Genomic DNA, 24,150 nt, shown 5'->3' on the forward strand with positions numbered 1-24,150 from the left:
TTTATAGAGTACTAGATAGAATGTGGGAAAATATTTCTCTATGAAACTAGGGTCAGCAGTGTTTATTACAAGATCTGACACTACTGTACTACAAATTTACTTCATCTGACACTGGTCCTATGCTTTATTTGATAGTAAGTTTAACTAGATTTGGTAAGACTCTCTTTTTTTAACAAATACATATTGAACTGGGACTATAGACCAGGGTGCACAGCTTAATTTACTGAGGGGGAGAGAGTTGTAGAATTAAGAACAGAGACTAAGAAGGGCTGTGACAAAAAATAGGCTCAGTCAGAAATCCAGTTCACAATCCCACATGGGACTGCTCTGCATATTTTATCCTTTCATTGAGTAGCCTTTCTCCTGAGATTTACATCCCTACAAGAAAAATGTTAGTTATAGTGCTCACTTTATTTTGGAACAAGTCATTATATGCAGAAAAATGATACCAACCTCCCTAGGGTCATAATTAATAAAATCCTAAGATACTAATTGTAACTATTAACAAAAGAAATATCCATTCTTGGTACCCTATAATCTAATGATATTTTGTGAAGTTCTTAGCAATCTCTCCTTCAGGCCACATTTTCCATTACTTCTTTATTATTGTACAGAAATGTTCCTGTTTTCATGATTATTAGGTATCACAAATACTGGTAGATAAAACTTCCAGCATAGGGTTTGCAGTTAATATATGCAAGATGGGAGTAAGGAGGAGGAAGTCCATCAGTGTCTGTATGTAATTGTTCTTGGAACTGGGGCGGGGGGGGGGGATGTCCAACTTCTCTGTTGTTCCGTTTCTGAAATCAGTAACGTCAACCCTCTTGCAAACTGCCCTTTTCTCAGAGAGCAGAAGATAGTTACATTACACTGGAAATGTCCTCCAAATATAAGCAGTAAAATCCACTAAATAATTTCTCAGTTCCACTTCTCTCTGCTTGGCTTTGGGCGCAATTGGATCCCTAAACTGCAGGGAGGAATGGGTCGGAGAGATGTCTCTGAATGTCCAAATGCTCAGAAGATGCCTCAAGGTGTTCGGGGAGAGAATGGAAACGAGATCCTTGGAAAAGTTTCTGGTTATTAGGTGTCCTCCAGTGAGGCTCTTGTTTTGACAGGATCGGTGGATAAACCTCTTGCTGAGCACTGATTGCCATAGTATCATGTAAAGCCAATGACAGGGGTAAACCACTTGACAACAAATTCCTAGATTTTAATGTTTTTTTTCCAATTTCACAATAACTTGAAGTCTGGTGAAGAAAGAAAAATAAAATCATACTTCCAGTAATGTATTTGTGGTAACTCAGAATCGCAGTAGTAACATGAAAACTCCAACTTTTAAGAATCTGTCAGAACTATAGAAATATACTTAGAGAAACATTATGGTGATAAACATTAAAGAAAGATGAGCAACACCTGGCCCATGGGCTACATGTGGGTCTTGTCACCAGAGCAACTCCAGATTGTGAGCTGAAATTTGGTGGCAAAATTGTCCAGTTTCGATTAAAAAAAATTCAACCCCCCCCCGCCATGCATATGATGAATTTGAAGTGAATATTTGAAGAGCTGACTTCATATTATTTATTTGCAGATAACCAAAAACACATGCATATAATATAGCCTTCTAGAAGTGTAAAGAAAAATCCAACTGAAAAATGATAGATCTTGTGGCAGAGAGAGTTCATGAGACTATTTTAAAAATCAAACAATTCTAAAATCTTGAACTTCTGTGGCTACTATTATAGCCAAACTGTAAAAACCCTGGTTTGGTTCTTAGCTAGTTTAGAATTAAACATATTTTCAAAATTACAGGACAAACTTCCATTTCTATTTTGCTAAAAAAGAGGCTGCAATATTAGGCACATCTCCTTGAAAATCAGCTGTACTATGTACATGCTGAGTATTATTTCCTACACTGAACAAACAAATTATAAAATAAAGGGAAAATGAAGTACAATATACCGTGATGCAGAATAATTTTTCTGTCTACAGAATGAAGCTTTCTTCCCCCACGCCCTTTTTTTTCTTTTTGTTAATTGACCATGACTCAAAGCAGACTATTAGCTTATTCCTTCCCTCCCAAGTCTGACATGACTTTGTAGCAATAAAGCTCTTAGTGGCTTCACTGAAGGTGAATGATTCGGTGGCAATTTAGCGCCTGCATCTTACCTCCTTTAGGGGAGTCAGTTCCTCTTCCCCCAGGGATGGATCAGGTTCTGTGTTCCGTAGGTTCATGCTGTACAGAGACAAGTTACGGGAGGAAGGCGAGATGGAACTGTATGCGGGTGGCACTTGAGACAGCTGGCGCTGGAGCAGCTGCAGAATGAGATTAATGTCGGAAGACATCCTGGATTCTAGTCTACATGAGAGAACATAGTATTTTCCTCTGAGGCATTTTGATCTCTGAGGCAGTACAGAAGATTGATTTAAGAACAGCTAGAGTTTGCATAGAACTCTTTCAAACAGCAAACAAAGTGAAATTGTACAACGCTAAAAATCAGGAGTCTGGTAGCACCTTTTCCAACTAACCCATTTTATTAAAATATATAAGCTTTTGTTTCTTTTCTCTTTTTTGAGAGCTTATGCCTTTTAATAAAATAGGTTAGTTGGAAAAGGTGCTACCACACTCCTGCTCATTTTTGCTATCATAGGCCAACATGGCTCCCTCCTACAGTGTGCAACACCGAGGCTCTTTCTTTAAAAAATGATGTCTATTTTAAGCTTCCAAAAGCTATTCATGCACTAAAGCTGGTCATTTATTCTTCATGCAGGAATAATTCACTAAAATCCATTAATGCAAATGTCACGAGTATTCATGAAAGTAGACTATTTCCATTAAATGAAAACAAAAGCACTTCAAAATTTGACTTAATCTCTCCATCAATATTAGAGTCACTCTCAGGAATGGCTGTGACTGGGGTGAGGGATGTACCAAGGAGGAGGCAACAGGAAACAATATTCTACAGGCATAATCCTGTTCATAACACACAGGAGAATAATTGAATTAGGAAAGCAAGCATGCAGATGTGTGTACACAGACAGCTACTTTTGTAGGCTTTCCCCATTTTTACATTGGTGGAACATCTGCAGCCATGGGGATGAAGCCAAGGGCACAGCACCTATGAGGCACCTTTAATGTACAGAATCTATGAAGAGGGTTATTGTTGTTTTGCTTTAAATGTTAAATAACGTTAGAAATTATTTAAAATAATTTCTAATAACTGGTTGTAAATAATGCTAGTTTTATAATTTTAAAGGATTTATACATCTATATACCTATCGGACAATATACTTTATGCTATATATTTTTGCCATACCCTTGAAATGATTTTTTTAACTGAACTGACAAGGATAGTTTTATAGCATTTCCTTACAATTAATGGTACTGCATTTCTTTACGATAAGCAATTCTTTAGCATCTCTTTTGGCAGTGTCCATAAACCATAGAAACAACGCAGCAGGGGTCTTACATATACTTTAAATATACACAATCTATTTTAACAGGAGGACTATAATATCTGCTTTATAGTTAAATTTTACTTTCTGGAATTTGGGATCTTTTGTGGAATTCCAAAGAACAGAACCTTCTTATTTCCAAACCTCTGAGCAATTGAATTTACCTGCTAAGCTGTGCCTGCAGGCAGTCCAGCTTTGATTCAATCTGCCGTGGTCCATCCTCAGAGTTTAGAGGCATGTCCAATGGGCTATGTACCAAGGAGATGTGCTGGAAAGGCTCCTTTTTTTTTTTCTCCCAGAATGTGAACAGGTTGGAAACATCCAGTGATGTTGCTGGGAGTTAAAAGAAAATCAAGTTCGTTATCTATATTCAAAAGGATATGATTTTGATTCTACATGTATTTATGGTATTTCTATATGATTTTTCATTAAAAAAAACACTGTTTAATAAAACATTTATTTTCTAAAAAAGAAAGAAAGAAAGAAACATGGTAAAACCAGTTAAAAACACCAACATGATAAATACAGCATAAAACACTAAAATTAACAATGATTTATGAATTACAATACTTAGAATGGCAGATTAAAAAAGGAGATCAATAGAAGGCCTGTTCAAACTTGTTTTCCTTTTGGCAAAACCTGTGAGGGTTTCCCTGTTTTCTGTTAGAAGTTACTAAGTTCTGTTAGTTTCACAGAGTGGGTATCACTCTTTAGCATGTCTGCTTTTGCACTGTAGCCAGATGAATGTTAGCAGTCCATGGATGTAAAATGTAAATATCAGGGAGTGCTGTTAAGAAGACAGTACCAAACCTATGTACCAAAAGCATGCTAAAAACTTGGATTTTCCCTATTCTACCATTATGCATTATCTCAAAATTTCTTCCTCCTATTAGAGAAGGATTTTACACATATATTCTATCTGTTCAAGGTACCACCTGACCATATTTCAGAAGTAATGAATTAGAACATCTGTAGCCTACACAGAAGAACAGATAAACTAAAGATGTATTTGTGTGCATGTACATGCATATAAATCTAGACATGCTGGCCCAACCACAAAAAATACTGTTTAGCCTACAGTTCCAGTATTTTCTAGTGGACTCTATCCATGTACTGAGACCTGCCCCTGCTTTGCTTCTGAGCCCAGATAAGAGGGGTGTGTGTTTGTGTGTGTGTGTGTGTAGATTTGTTTGTTTGTTTTAAATGTGGAGCCAAAAAGTTAACTACATGGGCAACAAGTAAGCCTTTCTAGGAAACCATTCTGGAAACGTGTTACGGAAATTTTACATTCCTACATCTTTTCTCTGTTATATTTTGTTACTTTTATGCTACTGTAGCTGTAAGAAAAAGTATTTTTTAATTTCCTCTTGTTTTACTCATGACCATCTTGGGTTTTAGAAAAGCACAAGTCTATCTTCATATTTTCCTCCTCCTTGTTCCTACCTTTTTTCTAAACGTATCAAAAGCATTATGGGATCTTTCCCCCACCCCTGAAAAGATTAGCAAATCAGATGGAACTCAGCTAAGACTGACCTTTACTTGATTTACAGTCCTCAAAACTTTTGTTAATTGTCTCTTTCTCATTAAGTACTGTAAATTGTTGTATCTAGTCCTATCCCTGACTGCTGTTAATAGCTCAAGCTCTTGACCCCTAAATTTCATCAGGATATTCCCTTTTGTCATTGTTTCTAGGATTTCTTCTCCTTGGTTTGCATTGTCCTATTGATTTAAAAATTATATACTATACATACAAAAGATTTATATGTAAAAATATGTATATGTAAGGAGAGAGAGATCTCTATGCCAGCCCACTTCTGGAATATAAAATAAAGTATCATAGCTTTTTGCCCTGTCTGCAAGGGCTGCCGAGTGGGGCAGGCATCCTTTCTGCAAGGGACTAAGCCTTAGTTCCTTGAGTAGAGAGTGTTTTTTAAAAAACATAGTCCCATATGGGATAGGGGTTTCTTTTATTTTTCACAAGGGAGGAACAAAAAAGAAAAGCTTTCCACAGGTGTAAAGGAAGGAGGTTGATAATCTTGATTAAGTTCTGCAGTAGCTGTTAAGAGAAAATAAAAGACGAATCAGTCCTGGGAAAGGGGAAAGCATAAGAGATATTCAAAATCACTCCACCTTGATTCTGTTTAGTGTAAGAGGGGTAGAGCAAAACTTTGGTAGGCTTTCAAGATTGTTATTGTATCCTAAAACACTTAAGTACCTGGCTTGTAGTCCTTATGAAGTCTGCTTCCTGACCTGGCCTACCTTAAAAGAGGAACTAAAGAAAAATGTGTTTAGTCCCTTCCAGAGTTTTTTTTCCCCTTTAGTCACTAAGGTACAGCACTTCTCAGCTGACATTCAGAAGCCCCACCGCTCTTGATCAGGGGTGTTGGGATTTGTTTATTTTTTAAAAGCAAACTGGTTCTGCAGCCGGAAAAGCTTTGAAACCACCTGATCCTGGTAAGTTTTGATAGTCATTATTTTTTTAACCCTACTGTATGTGGTGGTCTGTGTAAGTTGCTCAGAGTCTTCAGGAAGTGAACAGTACAGAAGCCCCAGAAAACAACAACAACAACATCCCCATCAAACAAATAAATAGGATAAGTGAAAGGGGCTATAGAGCTGCAAGTCATCCACCTATTGATAGTACTCTACTCTGTGGGCTAATGGAATACTGAACTTGAGGCTACTAAAGGGAATGACTTTCTAGATGCACATTGCCTCACTCCCATTGTGGACCTTGCAATTTCTATGATTTTTAGTGCATAAGTGAATTTTTAATCACACTAACTCTTCTCCTGGAATCAAACTACTTGCTTCCAAAATTACATGGTACTTAATACTCATGATACAAGCAATTGTGTCATGTCATATAAGGATTCTTCTCTATTCCCACAATTAATGTTCAACTTGGCCCATACACAAACCTAAGGGTTTATGAAGCCACCCAATTGAATTTCCTTAGGTCTTTGTTCGGTATCCCAAAATGCACCCCCAATGCAGTTTTGAGGCTTGAAGCTAATGTGCCAAGTATTACAGCTCAGGCCTGGATCAGGATTCTAACTTCAGGACTCAAAATCATGTTCGACCCTACAGGCTGATGCCTGTGCTGTTGTCAGACAGCTACCAATCTCATTGAGTACAAAAGAACTTTGCAGTCTTGGCCTCTAAAAATATTTAGGCCAATTAACCCTGGAGAAGGCCAAATCCATAGTATAAAAGAAAGAATTAGGGACATTGATCTCCAAAATGATATTACCCGTGCTCCTGAATTCTATCATCAAATTCTAGATAGCCACAAACCCTCTACTGTGGGGTATCTATACAATCTCTCCTTAACCAAATATAGATGGGCCTTTTCCAGAGCCTGCTTTGATGCCCTCTCTTCAGCACTGCTGGCAGGAAGATTTCACGGGACTCCTTACTCACAGAGGCTTTGTCCTTGTGGATCCAGGGAGGTAGAAACTCTTGCCCATGTCCTCATACGGTGTCCTTTTTATGATGCCCCAAGACGTTCTTTGATCTCCCCAATCATTTCTAAATTTGAGGGTCATACTGATAGATTTTATGTCTATTTCTTTTTAAGGGATGCTGACTCTACACTCACAGACCCAGTGGCCAAATATTTTTATCAAGTTATACAATTGCACAAAACCTTTAATTAGATATATTGTTTAACTGTTCTATTGTTTTCCTTTTTCCTGACAATGAATTGTTGGATTAAATTATTTTATTTTATTGTAAAGGCTGTTCAAAGACTGTAATAGAGATATTCATTCCCACAATTAATGTACAGCTGAAAAGTTAGATTCTTGAGCCAGCCTTACTAGTTAACCATAAAACTCAAGTCAACAAATCATCTCATGTCTACACCCAATATGAGCACTAGCTACCCATACCTGCGTAGGCTAGATTTTCCTCAGTCACCAGTTTGTTAACCTTGGTGCCATCAGTGACCAGGTTTACTACAGTCGGGACGAAGTCGCTGTTTTCAGTATCTGTGAAAGGATCACCCTTGGTGGGATTGGGCATCTTGGCTCCCTCTTCACCCATTTGGGAACAAGACGTTGTAGTGCTATGCATGTCAGGATGCTGCAGTGGTATACACTCAGAGTATCCATGACATTGCTCCAAGTCTGAGATGCCTGCATCCATGCTGTCTAGGTCTGTAGCAGGTATAAAGAATGCAGATAAGGTTCATGTGTAGAAGCTGACTGTGAGACATGATTAACGACTAATAGAATCTCTCAGACTTCTGTAAATACAATGGTCACAATTAGGCCATTAAGACATCTGAACATTTTAGTATCCTGCATGGTGATGAGAAATATAAAATACATTGACCTGTTCTTTCACATTCGGTATACAGGGCAGCCAAAATACAATTTACTTTTTGCAGGTTAGTTTTATAACACCTGGAATAATGTAAGTCTAACTAGAATCTTAAAGCAAAGTATAAGCAGAGGTCATATATTTCTGCATAGGGATTAATAATGGGAAAAAATATTGCCCAAGCTTGAGGCATTTATCAACAACTGAATAGAAGAATGCCTTATTGTTTCTTGTGGTCTTAGACTCCTTATTTCAAATATCCTCAGAAGAATACAGTGAGATAGATCATGTTTTACAGGTGGACACCTGAAGAGTATAATTTGCAGAAGACTGAATTCAAAGCCAAAGCTTACCGTAATGCTTTTCTTCTTTAATCATAGATCCAGAGCACAACTAAGAAGCACAATAGCAAACAATTTTTGCATTCCAATTACCCCTGATAAATCTGGGAGAGAGGCTGATGTCACATATTTGTCTTCATATACATTAGAAGCAGCACTTACAAAGCCTGATTCTCCAAATGTTATTGTACTACAGTCCCTTTGTCCCAGGCAGCAAGATTGCACTGGCTGGGAGGTGATAGGAATTGTAATTCAGCACATTTGGAGGGCCCAGATTGGAGAAGACTACTTTGGGAATAATCACAAGGTGGCAGTAGTGGATTTCCTACTTCCTTCCTCCAATCTTAATGCCAGAACCCAGTAAAACTCCCAAGAGGCTAACTCACCAATTTTGTTAGCTTGGCAGGGGGAATGTTTATGACGACGTGTTTGGCGATAATTGCATGTGTAATCTTCACTGAGTAAAGAATGAGGAATACTATCTGCCTGAAGGAAAAACATGACAAAAATGGTATTAAACATAGTGGAAAAAGTAGTTTTGAGCAGCCAGAGCAATCCAAACTCCTTATAATCACCCTAATCCTACTGGGTAGTACACAGATAGGTTAAAATATTTAAATATTCATGTTTAAAAAAGAATATAGCAAGAAAGGAATCCTAACATTACATGTTTCTATAACAGTCTTCATTAAATCAATCTTACCAGGACTTCATCCTAGAACCTCTTGTCATTGGTGCATTGGTGTCATTAAAAAGCACAGTTTTTGAGCATATGCAAAATGCCTTCTTCTACCACACATCTGGATTTGACAGGAATGCAACTCATAACAGAATGCAACTTGAGGACAGATCTGAGCACTGAATATTTCAGAAAGTAGGTGGTGCCAAATAAAAACATTCAACAGCTCTTTATCTACTTATAAATACATAAAATTGCTCAGATTCAAATAAGTAACACTGTAGAATATCATAAAAGAAGTGACTTATGTATCCAAAAGTCTGCTAGTTAGACTCAGCCACTTTGATTAACGTGACCTACTTTCATGCCAAAAAAGATGAACTGTAGTTAATTCTTTTAATACAAATCTGCTTCTCCAGATCAATTTAGATACAAGGAGTTTATGTGTGTATGGCCTTGGTTAACCTTTAAAAAAATGCTTCTCTCTAATTCTTCCCATCTTCCCATATTCGATACTCACATCTCTCAAGTTGAATGTTATCTCCAGGTTGCTCCAAAAGTTATCTGAAAAGGTTGGGTACATATCCAAGACTTTCAGGAGGTCTTCTCGGTGGATCTTATGCAAGTCACAATAAGTCAAGGCTCGCACATCTGCGTTGGATTTTCCAGGCCTGGCATACAAACTGATAGGCTCTCCAAAGATGTCATTCTTCCCTAAACAACACAAGCGCTCCTGTTAAAGTACAACGATTGTCCTGCTGCTCTCTTGAACTAGAACAATTGTTCGATCACTCCTTTGGCTGATCTCTGATCCCTACTGACACACTACAGCGGAAGTATTGCAGGGAATTGTACAAATACAAATGACGACTGCCTTTCACTTGCACCTCTTACAGTTCAGATTAGGAACATAATCCACTCAGATTAGACCTATTCAGTAGTAGTTTTAAAAATAAGTATAAGGCATATAAAGTACCTGTTACATTCATTTCTCCAGGTATCCCACAGCCTACTTATTAGAGAGATGGAAGGGGCCATTTAGATCATTGTCTCCAACTCCCCTGCCCAGTGCAGGCATCCAAACTGAACTATCTCTGACACATGGCTGTTTAACCCAGCACCTTGGTGGGTGATTGGTTCCACTGTCAAACTGCTGGGATGTTTCCCCTCCAATATCAATGTAGAATCTGCCCTTCTGTAGTTTAAATCCATAGTTCTGCATCCTGGAATTTGAAAAATACTATCATGTTCTCCTCCAATCTTCTTTTTCAAAACTGAATTCCTTCAGCCTCTGTTCATAGGACTTGATTTCTAGTTCTTTGATCAGCCTTGTTCTTATCCTTCTCTGAAATTGTTCCAATTCCTTTGAATCTTCTTAACGGGCCAGGCCTAGATCTGGATGGAGTATTTGAGGTGGTGTTTGATGAAAGAAGAATAAAGAGGATCTATCCCTTCCTATGATTTAGAAGCTTTACTTCTACGGATGTTTACTAATTCTAAGACTGCATTTGCCTGCCATTTTTTTCAACCACATTATGTTGTTGACCAATATCCAGTTTGCAATTAACGACTATTCCAATATCTTTTTACAAGTACTTTTACCAAGTGAAGTATCCTATATCCGTGCATTTGATTTTTGTTTCCTAACTGAAGAACTTGACATTTGAGTCTGTTAAACTTGATTCTACCATGTTTAGACCATTCCTTTAACCTATCAAAATCACTTTGAATTTTATTTCTGTCTTCTAGGGCAAGGATTTTGTGATAAAATGATCCCGCCAAAATGATGAAATGAATTTGTGTGATCTACCCTGAATAAACAAATGATTTTATTAGGGTTTGGCAAGAAATAAATATTCCACTTTTAATAATTAAATCTCAAACAAATAAACAGTAATAGAACTTATAACTTTATAAAATGAAATGGTTTCATTTTATAAAGTTGTAAGGTTCTATCATTGTTTATTTGTGAAACCATTTCATTTTATATACTAAATAACTAAAAAACTGATCCCCAAAGCATTTAAAATCTTATTTATTTATTAAACAAATGTATGTAGCCACCTATCTACCCAAAAAATCTCTATTAATGGGAAGGATGAGCTTGCTTATTTTTGCATAAAAGGGTTTCTCCTTGCCTTAAATCACCTTTTTTTTAAAAAAATGTTGCTGCTTGCAAAACACTGGCTGTAAGTTGCTGTTTTCACTCTCTCTCCCTGTCCAGCCATCTTGAGATAACAATCACAGCCCATCTTATTTCCTTTCTGTTCCTTCCCTCCATGGCAATTTCTCTGTAAAGAAAGATAGACTTTTCCACAGAAACCTTGTGTCCTCTATGCATGATTATTCCTTTAAAGGCAAAGGTAGAGGTTGAAAAACCAAAAGGAACATTCAGGCTTCATGTAGGGCTCTGAAACAGTCGAGCTGCTTTTGCTTTAGCACACTTTTGCATTAAACTAGTAAACCTGCTTGGAAAAGAGTGCAAAGAAGGCATTGTCTTGTGACCCTCCATCTACTCTCACAACCGTTTTAGGGCATGAACTATCCCATTCCATTTCATCTCACTTGCAAATATGATAAACATTCCCTCCACCAATTCATCCAAGTCATTAATAAAACTATTACTAGGCAGAACTTTGTGGCATTCTACTCATTACTTCTTTCCAGTCTGTGAGAATGGAAACCGTTGATGAGTATTCTTTGAGTACAGTTTATGAGTCAGCCATATCTTTACTTGCCATCCAGCACACACTTAACTAGCTTGCTAATCTGGAAGTCATGGGGTATCTTGTCAATTTTTTGCTGAAATCAAGGTATTATAGCTACAGCATATTCAGAATTTATTAAGCAAGTTACCAAACAGATAATGAAATACAGTAAAGTCAGTCTGAGAAGACATTATTGACAAATTCATGTTAATTTTTTTTTTTTGGTGCGTTGAAGTCAGACTTGACTCCTGGTGACTGCCTGGACAATTCCCTGAAGTTTTGTTAGCAGTGTTTTTAAATTGTTTTTCGGGAGGGTCAGAGTAACTGGCCCAAGATCACTGTGCTAGCATCATGCCTAAGGCAGGACTAGAGCTCACAGTCTCCCAGTTTTTAGCCTGGTACCTATAACCACTACACCAAACTAGCTCTTGACTGAATAATGCTGCTAGGTAATGACTACAGGTAGTCCTCATTTAGCAACCACAATTGGGACCGGCAACTTGGTTGTTAAGCAAAGTGGTCACTAAGTGAAACCACGACTGTGCTTATGAACTTACTTCAGTTTTCCCTTGCTTTACAGACCTGTGAAGGTTGTAAATGTGAGGACTGGTCATAAAGTTACTTTTTCATCACCATCCTAACTCTGAATGGTTGCTAAATGAGGAATTAGGACTACCTGTACATTGTTTTCAAGGTTCTTACAGATCAATCTATTATCTGCATTAGGATCTTCCAGGTAACCATGTCAGACTGACTAGTCTGTGGTTCCCCCATCCTCCTCCTCTCCCTTTTTGAAGGTAAGGCTTTCCATCATCTGGCACTTTATCAGTTCTTCAGGACTTCTCAATAATAATACATAAAGATTCAGCCAGACAATCAGCTAGTTCCTTCAGTACCGTAGAATTCAATTCACTTGGCTTTGGAGATTTAAACTCATTCAAAGTAAGTAAGTTTCGTCAGTCTCAGGCTTCAATCCTGCCCCTTTCTTGTGTTCTTTACAGTTGCCTGGTGAAACACTCTGTCTTTGGAAAAGACTAAACCAGAATAGTAACGAGTATTGCTGCCATTTCTTGTTGGTGGTTAGTCTTTTGCTAAATGTAATGATTAAAAGATACACTGATTCTTTTCCTTTCTTCTTATTTTGAATGTATCTAAATAAGTCCTTTATGTTGTTCTTAGCATCCTTCACTAACCTCAGCTCATGTTGAGCTTTAGCTTTCCTGACACCATCTCTGTAGTTCCAAGATTTCTGTATGAAAGCTTCCATGGCGAATTGACCCTATTTCCATCTTTCAAAAAGAGCAGCACAACAGCATTAAGATACCTAGTATTCTCATGTCATTGTTTATTCGTTCAGCTGCTTCGTGACTTCATGGACCAGCCCACGCCAGAGCTTCCTGTCGGTCGTCAACACCCCCAGATCCCCCAGGGACGAGTCCGTCACCTCTAGAATATCATCCATCCATCTTGCCCTTGGTCGGCCCCTCTTCCTTTTGCCCTCCACTCTCCCTAGCATCAGCATCTTCTCCAGGGTGTCCTGTCTTCTCATGATGTAGCCAAAGTATTTCAGTTTTGCCTTTAATATCATTCCCTCAAGTGAGCAGTCTGGCTTTATTTCCTGGAGGATGGACTGGTTGGATCTTCTTGCAGTCCAAGGCACGCTCAGGATTTTCCTCCAACACCACAGTTCAAAAGCATCTATTCTCTTTCGCTCAGCCTTCCTTATGGTCCAGCTCTTGCAGCCATATGTTACTACGGGGAACACCATTGCTTTAACTATGCGGACCTTTGTTGTCAGTGTGATGTCTCTGCTCTTAACTATTTTATCGAGATTGGTCATTGCTCTTCTCCCAAGGATGAAGCGTCTTCTGATTTCCTGACTGCAGTCAGCATCTGCAGTAATCTTCGCACCTAGGAATACAAAGTCTTTCACTGCTTCTACATTTTCTCCCTCTATTTGCCAGTTATCAATCAAGCTGGTTGCCATAATCTTGGTTTTTTTGAGGTTTAGCTGCAAACCAGCTTTTGCACTTTCTTCTTTCACCTTCATCATAAGGCTCCTCAGTTCCTCTTCGCTTTCAGCCATCAAAGTGGTATCATCTGCATATCTGAGACTGTTAATGTTTCTTCCAGCGATTTTAACTCCAGCCTTGGATTCCTCAAGCCCAGCTTGTCGCATGATGTGTTCTGCGTACAAGTTGAATAGGTAGGGTGAGAGGATACAGCCCTGCCGTACTCCTTTCCCAATCTTAAACCAGTCCGTTGTTCCGTGGTCTGTTCTTACTGTTGCTGCTTGGTCGTTATACAGATTCTTCAGGAGGCAGACAAGATGACTTGGTATCCCCATACCACTAAGAACCTGCCACAATTTGTTATGGTCCACACAGTCAAAGGCTTTAGAATAGTCAATAAAACAGAAATAGATGTTTTTCTGAAACTCCCTGGCTTTTTCCATTATCCAGCAGATATTGGCAATTTGGTCCCTAGTTCCTCTGCCTTTTCTTAACCCAGCTTGTACATCTGGCAATTCTCGCTCCGTGAATTGCTGAAGTCTACCTTGCAGGATCTTGAGCATTACCTTACTGGCATGTGAAATGAGTGCCACTGTTCGATAGTTTGAACATTCTTTAGTGTTTCCCTTTTTTGGTATGGGGATATAAGTTGATTTTTTCCAATCTGTTGGCCATTCTTGTGTTTTCCAAATTTGCTGGCATATAGCATGCATTACCTTGACAGCATCATCTTGCAAGATTTTGAATAGTTCAGCTGGGATGCCGTCGTCTCCTGTTGCCTTGTTATTAGCAATGCTTCTTAAGGCCCACTCAACCTCACTCTTCAGGATGTCTGGCTCTAGCTCACTGACCACCCCGTCAAAGCTATCCCCGATATTGTTATCCTTCCTATACAGGTCTTCCGTATATTCTTGCCACCTTTTCTTGATCTCTTCTTCTTCTGTTAGGTTCTTGCCATCTTTGTTTTTGATCATACCCATTTTGGCCTGGAATTTACCTCCGATGTTTCTAATTTTCTGGAAGAGGTCTCTTGTCCTTCCTATTCTATTGTCTTCTTCCACTTTGCGCATTGCTTGTTTAAAAATAATCCCTTATCTCTTCTGGCTAACCTCTGGAATTTTGCATTTAATTGGGCATATCTCCCCCTATCACTGTTGTCTTTTGCTTGCCTTCTTTCTTGGGCTACTTCTAGTGTCTCAGCAGACAGCCCTTTTGCCTTCTTGGTTTTCTCTTTCTTTGGGATGTATTTTCTTGCCGCCTCCTGAATGATGTTGCAAACTTCTGTCCATAGTTCTTCCGGGACCCTATCTACTAAGTCCAGTCCCTTAAATCTATTCTTCACCTCCACTGCATATTCCTTAGGAATATTAGTGAGCTCATATCTAGCTGATCTGTGGGTCTTCCCTAATCTCTTTAGTCTGATCCTAAATTGTGCAATAAGAAGTTTGTGATCTGAACTACAGTCAGCTCCAGGTCTTGTTTTTACCGACTGTATAGATGTCCGCCACCTTTGGCTGCAAAGGATGTAGTCAACTGATTTTGGTGTTGTCCATCTGGTGAAGTCCATGTATAAAGCTGTCTCTTAGGTTGTTGGAAGAAAGTGTTTGTTATGCAGAGTGAGTTGTCTTGGCAAAATTCTATCAGCCTACGTCCTGCTTCGTTTTGTTCTCCCAGGCCATGCTTACCTGTAATTCCAGGTGTCATTTGACTGCCCACCTTAGCATTCCAGTCTCCTGTGAAGAAAATAACATCTCTTTTAGGCCTGTTGTCCAGTAGGTGCTGCAGATCCTCATAGAACTGCTCTACTTCAGCTTCTTCAGCATCTGTGGTTGGGGCGTATATTTGGATCACTGTGATGTTAGATGGCTTGCCCTGAATTCGAATTGAGATCATTCTATCGTTTTTCAGATTGTATCCAAGCACTGCTTTAGCCACTTTACTATTAATTATGAAGGCTACTCCATTTCTTCTGTGGTCCTCTTGTCCACAGTAGTAGATCTGGTGGTCATTTGATGTGAAGTGGCCCATTCCAGTCCATTTCAGTTCACTGACACCCAAAATATCTATCTTTAATCTTTAATCTTGACATCTCACCAATAACCACATCCAAGTTGCCCTGGCTCATAGATCTTACATTCCAGGTTCCAATGGTGTGTTGATCCTTAGAATGTCAGATTTGCCGTTCACCACCAGCACCATCAGCCACTAGCTGTCCTTTCGGCTTTGAGCTAGCTGCATCATCACATCTGGGCTAGTTGAACTCATCCTCTGTTCCTCCCCAGTAGCATTTTGACCATCTTCGGACCTGGGAGTCTCATGTTCCGATGGTATACCGACATATCTCTGGTTGTACTGATCCATTTAGTTTTCATGGCAAGAATACTGGGGTGGGTTGCCATTACCTTCCCCAGGAATCGCATTTAGTCTGACCTCTCTGTCATGACCTTCCCATCTTGGGTGGCCCTTCACGGTTTAGCTCATGGCATCGTTGAGGTGCTCAAGCTCCAGCACCACGACAAGGTAACGATCCTTTTCCGAAGTATTCTCATACAAAGCCATAAATATACCTTGGTAAACTGATCTTACAGGTGAAGAAGGGGAATCTATACACACCAAAAGTTGTACTGTTCTTTTGCCAGATGTAAATAGGATAAAGAATTTGCTTTTCTCAGCTTGAATATATTGGAATAAGCAGCAGCATTGCCCTTTCCCTTAAGGAAAAAATGGAGGGACAGAGGTTGCAATTTGACATTTCCCCAATGGCCTGGTGGTCAACCTCTACTTGCTACAAAGGAATCAATGAGTTGAAATGAATCCACCTCTTCCCACTTTCTAAAACAATCCCCTACCCTGGAAAATTCTCTCACCTAGAATGGCCACTACAATGTCCTCCCTGAGGATCTCAATGGAGCCACGTGAGATAAAATAAAGAGTGGTAAGGACATCTCCATAATGCACCAGGGTATCACCAGGAGGTGCATGTGTTGTCTTGAACTTCATGGCCAAGGCACGTAGGCAGCCTTTGCTAGCTCCTCGGAAAGCCTTGCAATTTTGGAGAAGGGTGCGGTTGAGGTGGAGGCAGATATCAGCTTGCAGGCAATCGGGGAATCCTTTTAGCACCTGAGTGAAATGAAAGCAGGCACAGATAAGCAGGTAAATTCTGTGAATCTTCCCATATCCCAAAACCATGTCCTGTAGAGGAATATATTTAAGATGTATTGGTTATATAGATGGAGAGAATTAAACTAGAAAATACACATCTCAGTTAAATAAGACAGAACTTGAGGCATCAGGACATTTCATGAGCTGATAAAAATATTTCCAGATTGTTCTACAGATGTTTGCTTTCAAGCTGTATTCCTCAATCTGGTGTCCTCCAGATGTGTTAGATTACAACTGGCGATTGTAAACCAACCAGTCTTAAGGGCAATGATTTAGAGAAAGCTAGTTTTAGAAGCACAGTCCAACTGCGTGTTCTCATCTGATATCTGTATTTTTATATCTCTCTATTCAATATTGCCAAGCTTCTTTTGAAAAGAAGGAAATAAAACAGCAATGGCCAAATGATTCCTACTGGCTGTCCCCGGAGAGCTAAAAAATATCAGCACAGTTCTGCTAATGCTGCCATTGGAACACCTGAAAGACCAGGTTAGGAACAGATTGTCATGGAGAAAATCTATCTATGTGGTCACTAAGAGTCAACAACAAATTGACGGCACATAATCAAATCAATCAAAAATCTGCTGATGCTATTGCATAATGACTTTGTTCATGCACTTTCTTAATCATGTCATATGGAATAGGCCACAGTGGGCTAGGTTCATATAACAGAGTAACCCAAAACCAAGGAAACCACATCATGTTGTATGAAACAGAGGTTTGAGTAAAGGAAGGATGATATTTTAATAAAGCATGACGTCTGTGAATTACTGCAGCAAGTGGATAAATGCTGAATAAAATAGGTGTGTTTTGACTCTGAATTTGTCAGCTAATAATGATTATTTTTAATTCTTTTTTTAAAACATGCATTGCTACAGATGTAAGTCTTCCAAATTTCAGTCATCACTTCCAGCAGCTAAACTTCTACTATATGGAATGTTCAGCTATTACAGTTCTTCATCTTGCTTCATTCCAACTAATAGCTTTTATCCATCCTGGAATCTGTCTTGAGAATGAGAATAGCCCCCAACCCCAGTGAGAAAAAGTAATTGTTTCTTCCTTTGAGGGGATAACAAGGCTTTTCCCTTCAAATGCTTCTTGAACTTTGCTATCAATATCTCCTTTCCAACAATCTAATTAAAACAGTTTAAAGTTTATTTAAGGACTGCCCTATTCAGTTTTTGTCTAGCAGTCAGCTATGAGAAGAAAAAGCTAAATCAATATGGTTTTGGAGCCTGTTGCTCACACTCAGGAGAAACTGACCTACCTTAGAATGATAACTCTCATGATTGTCACCTCATTGTTGGAATGGGGACAGAGACCAGATAACACTGCAGTAACACTAAAAGGGGTTAATTTCCAGGTCACGTGTACTCATGAGGGGTAGAGAAAAATGGAGGATTAGTTCGCTGCTACTCTTGGTTGAACATGTGCATTCCAATATGATAGAGGCTTCTCCCTCATGGCTGTCACAGTTTTCTACAGTCCAGCTTCATTGGGGTTGTAAGTTGAAGTACTTTCCTTCAATATCCACCAATATGTAATGGTGCCAAACCAGATGAAGAGATTTTGTTTGTTTGTTTGTTTGTTTATGTGTAATATTTATATGGCAGCCCATCCCACAAAACGTGGCTCTAAGCAGCATACAATCAAACCATAAAAACAATTTTAAAAAACATTCAACAAATACAAAAATTAAAATTATTATTAAAAGGCTAGGAGAGAGCATAGATGTTATGAGCAATGGAGCCACCTCATCAAATCACCGTTCCCTTGCAAACCCCAGGCCTGTTGACACAACCAGGTTTTGAGGGACTTCTGGAAGGTTGGCAGAGATGTGGCCAGTCTCACTTTGGGGTGGGGGAGGGATGATGTTCCACAGGGCGAGTGCCACAGCAAAAAAGGCCCATCTCCTGGGTCCTGTCTGACTCCTGGGTCTTTGGCAGATGGAACCCACAACAAACCACTTTTGACCGACCTGATGGGATGGGCAGATGTAATTGGGAAGAGGCCAAATAACCCGGCCCCATGCCATGAAGGGCTTTAAAGATCAAAACCAGCAACTTGAATTGGACCCAGAAGCAAACTGGCAGCCAATGCAGCTTGCAGAGCAGAGGTGTAATGTGTGCTGCTCTAGAGGCACACATAACTGCCTGCGCCACTACATTCTGTACTAGTTGAGGCTTCTGGCCACTCTTCAAGGGCAGCCTCATATAAAGCGCATTACATTAGTCCACTTAAATTTTTCCTTTTAAATCTGATTTTTCTCTGAACGCAACCAGATTTTATTGCTAAGACAGACATATTCTAAATCATAATAATACTAATAATGGTTGTATCTTGTGAAATGGTTTACAAGGCATTTATGTCTAGCTTGGAGACTTTCAGGTCCCAACAGTATACTGATACTTAATAGTTTTCTGAAATGCTACGATTCTTCGGCTGGTATAGATGACAGTAGGAACATGCAAATACTCACTTAAGCCCCAAGTCAAGGTTGTTTCCAAAATTATGTTTTGCCAATATGCATGTACTCCAAGGATCTAAAGGTCACATCTTTTCTGACTCACCGCATTCATGTCGATACCATTGGTGTAGGACCAGGCATGCTGAAAATATTCTTCAAGGCGTTGGCGTAGTGGATTGGGGATCTGGTGGAAACGGATGAACTCCTTGACTCTCAGCATCTGGGTGTGATAGCGAGCTGTGCCAGAGTACAAACGCTGGATGATGGCAGAAACATTGCCAAAGATGCTAGCATACATCAGAGCTGAAACAAGAGGACTATTATTAGTATCTGGGTAGGTGGTGTGGAAGGACCAGTGCCTAGTTGCATGGTGCCTTTGAAAGGTCATAGCACTTCAGTCATTTCACAAAGCACCCTACTGAATGGCTCATACAGTCCAGGTACCAGGCAAAGTTTTATTGCTGAGATGTCATAAAATATGTTTGTATGTGTGTGTATTGTTTGTCCGTACTCCTAAAAAGGGTAGAGACCTTTTTCATATGAAAAAACCTTCTTCTACCCCATTATTTTAGAATAAAATAATGTAGAAGCCCTCACTACAGTTGATTTGACTAGAGCTGGATACAGATGTCCTTTTAGAACAAGTGGGCAATTTATCTTACTTATTCTAGAAGAAGGAGAAATTCACTACAGGTAGTCCTCGGTTAACAACAGCAGTTGGGACCAGAATTGCAGTTGCTAAGCAATGCGGTCATAAAGCAGTGACCATGCCACTTAGTGACAGCAGTTCAGACACTCCCAGTTGCTGTCATTAAGTGAATCGCTATGGGTCATTAAGTGAGGACATCATGTGGTCGCCGTTTGCAACCTCCTGCCAGCTTCCCCATTTACTTTGTTTGTCAGAAGCCAGCAAAGAAGGTCACAATGGTGACTATATGATTGCGGGGAAGCTGCGACAGCTTGAATTCCAAGGACTGGTCATAAGTAGCATTCATTCAATGCCGTTGCAAGTTTGAATGGTCACTGAACGAATGATCAGCAAGCGAGAAACACCTGTAACTGTTTCTAAACAGCCTAACTCTTTTATGGTGATAATAGCATGAAAACTAAAAACCAAACAGGAGCAAAGGCGTTTCCTTATCCAGTGTAGTATCCTGCCTTTCTTGATTTCTGAGCCAGGGCAAATTGCTAGTTAGTTGGAGGGAGCAGAACTCGCCTTTTGTCTGAGTCCCTCATCATAACTGCAATGCTGCTTAAAGTCTCAGGCAAAGCATTACCACTATACCACATTGCCTTCAGTCTCTTCTGTCTTCCTGAATGTCTTGTGCAAGCTCCGTGCTTCATCCTGACTTCCAACAGATCAGGGCAATGCAGACACACAGGCAATTTAAGGGCCTCTCAAGAGGGCCAAACTATCTGGCTTTCCTGTAAGGATATGACTGACTCCCTAGAGAAGCAATAGACTGGCATTTCCTTAGACAAAACAGGTGCTAAAAGGAATGCTCAGGGAACTAAATACTGTGTGTACACACAGCAGCACACATGGTGGCCAGGCAGCACACATACACAGTTTTACAGAGTTTTAACACACTGATAAAGGTCTAACAAGACAGCCTATTTTATAGCAGTCCAACAGCACCCCCTATATTGCAGTAGGGACAAATGAAGTCTCTGTGTGTGTGTGTGTGTGTGTGTGAGAGAGAGAGAGACATTTGTAGGTAGTTACAGCGTGTGTTAGTATGCCTGCTTTTCTCTGTGGATGTGTGCATGAGAGAGAGAGAGAGAATGGATTCAAATGGATTTGATATGATCTGCATTAATGTGTGCAGGAGTTAATTGCATCCCTAACATCATTTCCCCCTCATGACTTATAGCCTCTTCTAGTGTCACCCAGCTATTATTGAGGTGATATAAAGCCTTTCTTCATAACTTTTATATCGGCACAATAATGGTTGGATGAGTCTGGAAGATGGTGTAAATCACTAGGGAGCAGTGTCAGGGCAGGAAGAATTCCAGCAAAATCTTCCATTATGAAGCTGAGTTAAAATATGTTGTTGAAATACAATTACTATTTTATTTGTATGATTTCTGCTGATGACAAATCTAATGTTCATACATCAGAAAGTCTTTTCTTTCTACCCACAAGAGAGTACAGAGATCACCAGGATCAAATGTTCCAAAAACTTCTGGAACAGCTCCTACTGAAGGCAATACAAAGAGACAATATCTATCTTTTTTTACTCAAAGATATTCTTGCTCATAAAAGGATACTGTGCACTCTTTATAAAAGGCCTTTGCTTTGTGGCCTCTGAATGAAGGTACTGTAGCCATTGTTCCAAACAGCTATATTCTAAAAGAAAGCTGGAAGGATGATATTTTGAATTAAATGAAAAAACAGAGATTGCCCAGTTTTAAAACCAACTGCAACAAGGAAGGCCATGTTCCATGTTAACAAAGAAAATTGGCAAGTAGCCAGGGATTCAAAGGGATGTGCCGTCAGTATGGGTAATGAGAGGTTTTGAGGTTGGCGAAGAAACTGGGAGATACTGATTTTGTACGCCACTCATGAACCATTAAGCTGATTAATGATAAAATACTTTCAACCCTGATATGAAATGCTGAAATTACCAAAAGGAAGTTTAAAAAAATAATAAAAAACAGGCTGTTCTCCTTGAGGAGAGGAGAAAAGTCAGTCCATAGTACTAAGTTGGATCAGCTCCAGATATGGCTAGAAAAGAGGTGCCATTCATGCTTTTATTCTACAATAGCACAATAAGAATACAACTAGCAGCATCTTATGTAGACTCTGAAATGACTTTCATTGGTAGAGGAACTGGTGGAAAGAGACAAAGGAAGCGCTAGTCCAAAAAACAAAGAAATGTATCTTGTACTGACTACCCCACCTCCAAACATGTGAGGACATTGGACACTTCATCTGGAGGTGAAATGATCGACCCTGGAAGCGTCTCACCTGTGAAAATGTGTTCTAGGATGGATTTCCTAAGAATATTCATAGGAAGAACATTGGAGATAACTGAAAAGATCTGCAGGGCAGCTGTGCTTCTGAGGTAAGACTGCTGCTGGGAAAATACAGTGGAGTAGCACCATTCTCAGACAAGGCAAATATGACTGAGAAATGAAGGTATTTTATGAAGATATTACATGACAGTTAAATTCTCCACAGTAACCCGTCTTACCCTGATGATGAAGAAAGTCCTCAAATATTTTGGCCACCTTGAACGTTATGAATACTTTATGTGGTGCTGTCATGACCTAGTCTCAAGAGCCCTGCTCAGATAAGGAAGAGGAAGAAGCATTGCAAGAAGTGGAACCAGCCTCACAGTTTTCACCCCGTGCCCAGCAGACGCTGACCCAGTCCACAAGCCTCCTCGTCGAACCTTCATGATCACCCACATTTGAGAAGAGGGCACTAGAATATAAAGACGAGTAGAAGTACTGAGGTACACTGAGAACCAGCTGGACCTGGCAGGGCTACTCAGGAGTCAGCTGCTGGAGGAAGCCAGTCCTGATCAGGGCCAACTGAGTTTGTGTGTGTGTGTGTGTGTGAGAGAGAGAGAAAGACAGATGGACAGAAAGAGATTTCAAGTATTTAAGGAGCAACCTCAAGGTAACTGAAACAACACCATCCTATGAAAGCCTCATAGAATTCCTGCCTTGAAAACTTGTAACTGCTAGACCCTTTCCTAAACATCTGACTTGTTTTGCCTTTGGATTTGCTCTCTTGTAAGCTTTTTTTCTTTATGCATGAATGATAATTGAATGAATCCATGACTCTGAGATCAACCTGATGGATTTATTGCTGCTAAATGTTGGATACTGCAGCTGCTTGTGAGGCCCAAAGAACTGCAATTTTCCAGCTAGATGCCCCTTGGTTATTATAGAGGAGAATGTGTGCCCCACCACACAGTGGAAGTATCTGTTGTGATCATCCTTGAGGGAGTCTCAGAAAATTAAGCATTTTGATTTACCACAGAAGGGAAACATTCATTGCATCTAAAATAGTGATCTGTAAACAGGAATGGTTAATGTTAGGTACTACTGACTGGACACACCTAACTGCAGTGGCTTTATATGCAGTTGCACAAAGGGCATAACCTTTGGCTGATGCCATATGTCCTAAAATATTCTGGGAAGCCAGTCCTATAGTCTCTTTGCCCTATCATCTGGTAGAAAAGCCTTTTCTCAGGGGAATCATATCTTGCCTCTATGAAGTTAAGTATCCAGAAAGGGGATTATGTGTTTTCTCCCAAGTTACCCTTATTTGAACAAAGGATAAGATTGAGAAGCTAGTGGAAATTTGGTCCTACTGGTCCATATTTGTGGATGCTACAAATAGGCAGACGTATAATAAATACCCACAGCCATACATATAATACCCACAGAGCTCAGGAAAAGCCAGAAGGGATGACTGAAACTGGTAAGTCATCCTGTTCACCATGGATTACAAGCATTTGTAGAGATATTGCTTGATGGAAATATGAAAAATATGCATTCATAAGACTGATGCAAAGCATTGTTTTTCCTGGAAGGATAGAAGGATATATGCTAATGTCACCATGCATGTCTTGTCCAGTAAAAATCACTTAAGATTCAGATGGGAAAAAGGATATCCTCTTTTGGTATAATGAAATAACAGGAGGAGAACTTGTTATCTTGGATTCAGGGTTTGAGTTGTGAGCTAAGGGAATAAGCCATCTCTTAATATGAGGACCAAACTCAAAATTCTTTAATTATTTATACTAAGCAGCAACATAGGTAATATGGAATGTGAGTGTACTGACATGCATATTAGACTGTTAATTGTTGGAAGCTGCTCTTTAACTCTTTAACTATGAAGCCAAGGGTTTTAGCAATGTCCTCAAAAGTTGAAAAGATGGTTAGATCACGAACAGAACCAAGTAGAATAATTCAAATCTGAACAGATGAATTCTGTGAACCAAGATCTCACTTTGGTCAATGTTTGTACGGTGTTTCTAATCAACAG

General features: G+C 39.5%; 1 protein-coding gene across 1 annotated transcript in view; it reads right to left on the bottom strand.

Annotated features, from left to right (window-relative positions):
* Positions 1–820: 820 nt before the first annotated feature.
* KCNH6 (potassium voltage-gated channel subfamily H member 6) overlaps positions 821–24,150 on the bottom strand; it is a 111,602-nt gene continuing 88,272 nt past the window's right edge. Inside the window, exons 7-14 of the mRNA XM_063300426.1 lie at positions 19,249–19,448; positions 16,387–16,639; positions 9,320–9,513; positions 8,503–8,606; positions 7,347–7,603; positions 3,618–3,786; positions 2,167–2,356; positions 821–1,247 (exon numbers count right to left, since the gene is read on the bottom strand). Of these exons, the coding sequence (XP_063156496.1) occupies positions 963–1,247; positions 2,167–2,356; positions 3,618–3,786; positions 7,347–7,603; positions 8,503–8,606; positions 9,320–9,513; positions 16,387–16,639; positions 19,249–19,448 (1,652 nt within the window). The 3' untranslated portion in view covers positions 821–962. The remainder of the gene's footprint in view (positions 1,248–2,166; positions 2,357–3,617; positions 3,787–7,346; positions 7,604–8,502; positions 8,607–9,319; positions 9,514–16,386; positions 16,640–19,248; positions 19,449–24,150) is intronic.

Source organism: Candoia aspera, chromosome 4 (genome assembly GCF_035149785.1).
Source record: "Candoia aspera isolate rCanAsp1 chromosome 4, rCanAsp1.hap2, whole genome shotgun sequence".
Taxonomy (NCBI): Eukaryota; Metazoa; Chordata; class Lepidosauria; order Squamata; family Boidae; genus Candoia; species Candoia aspera.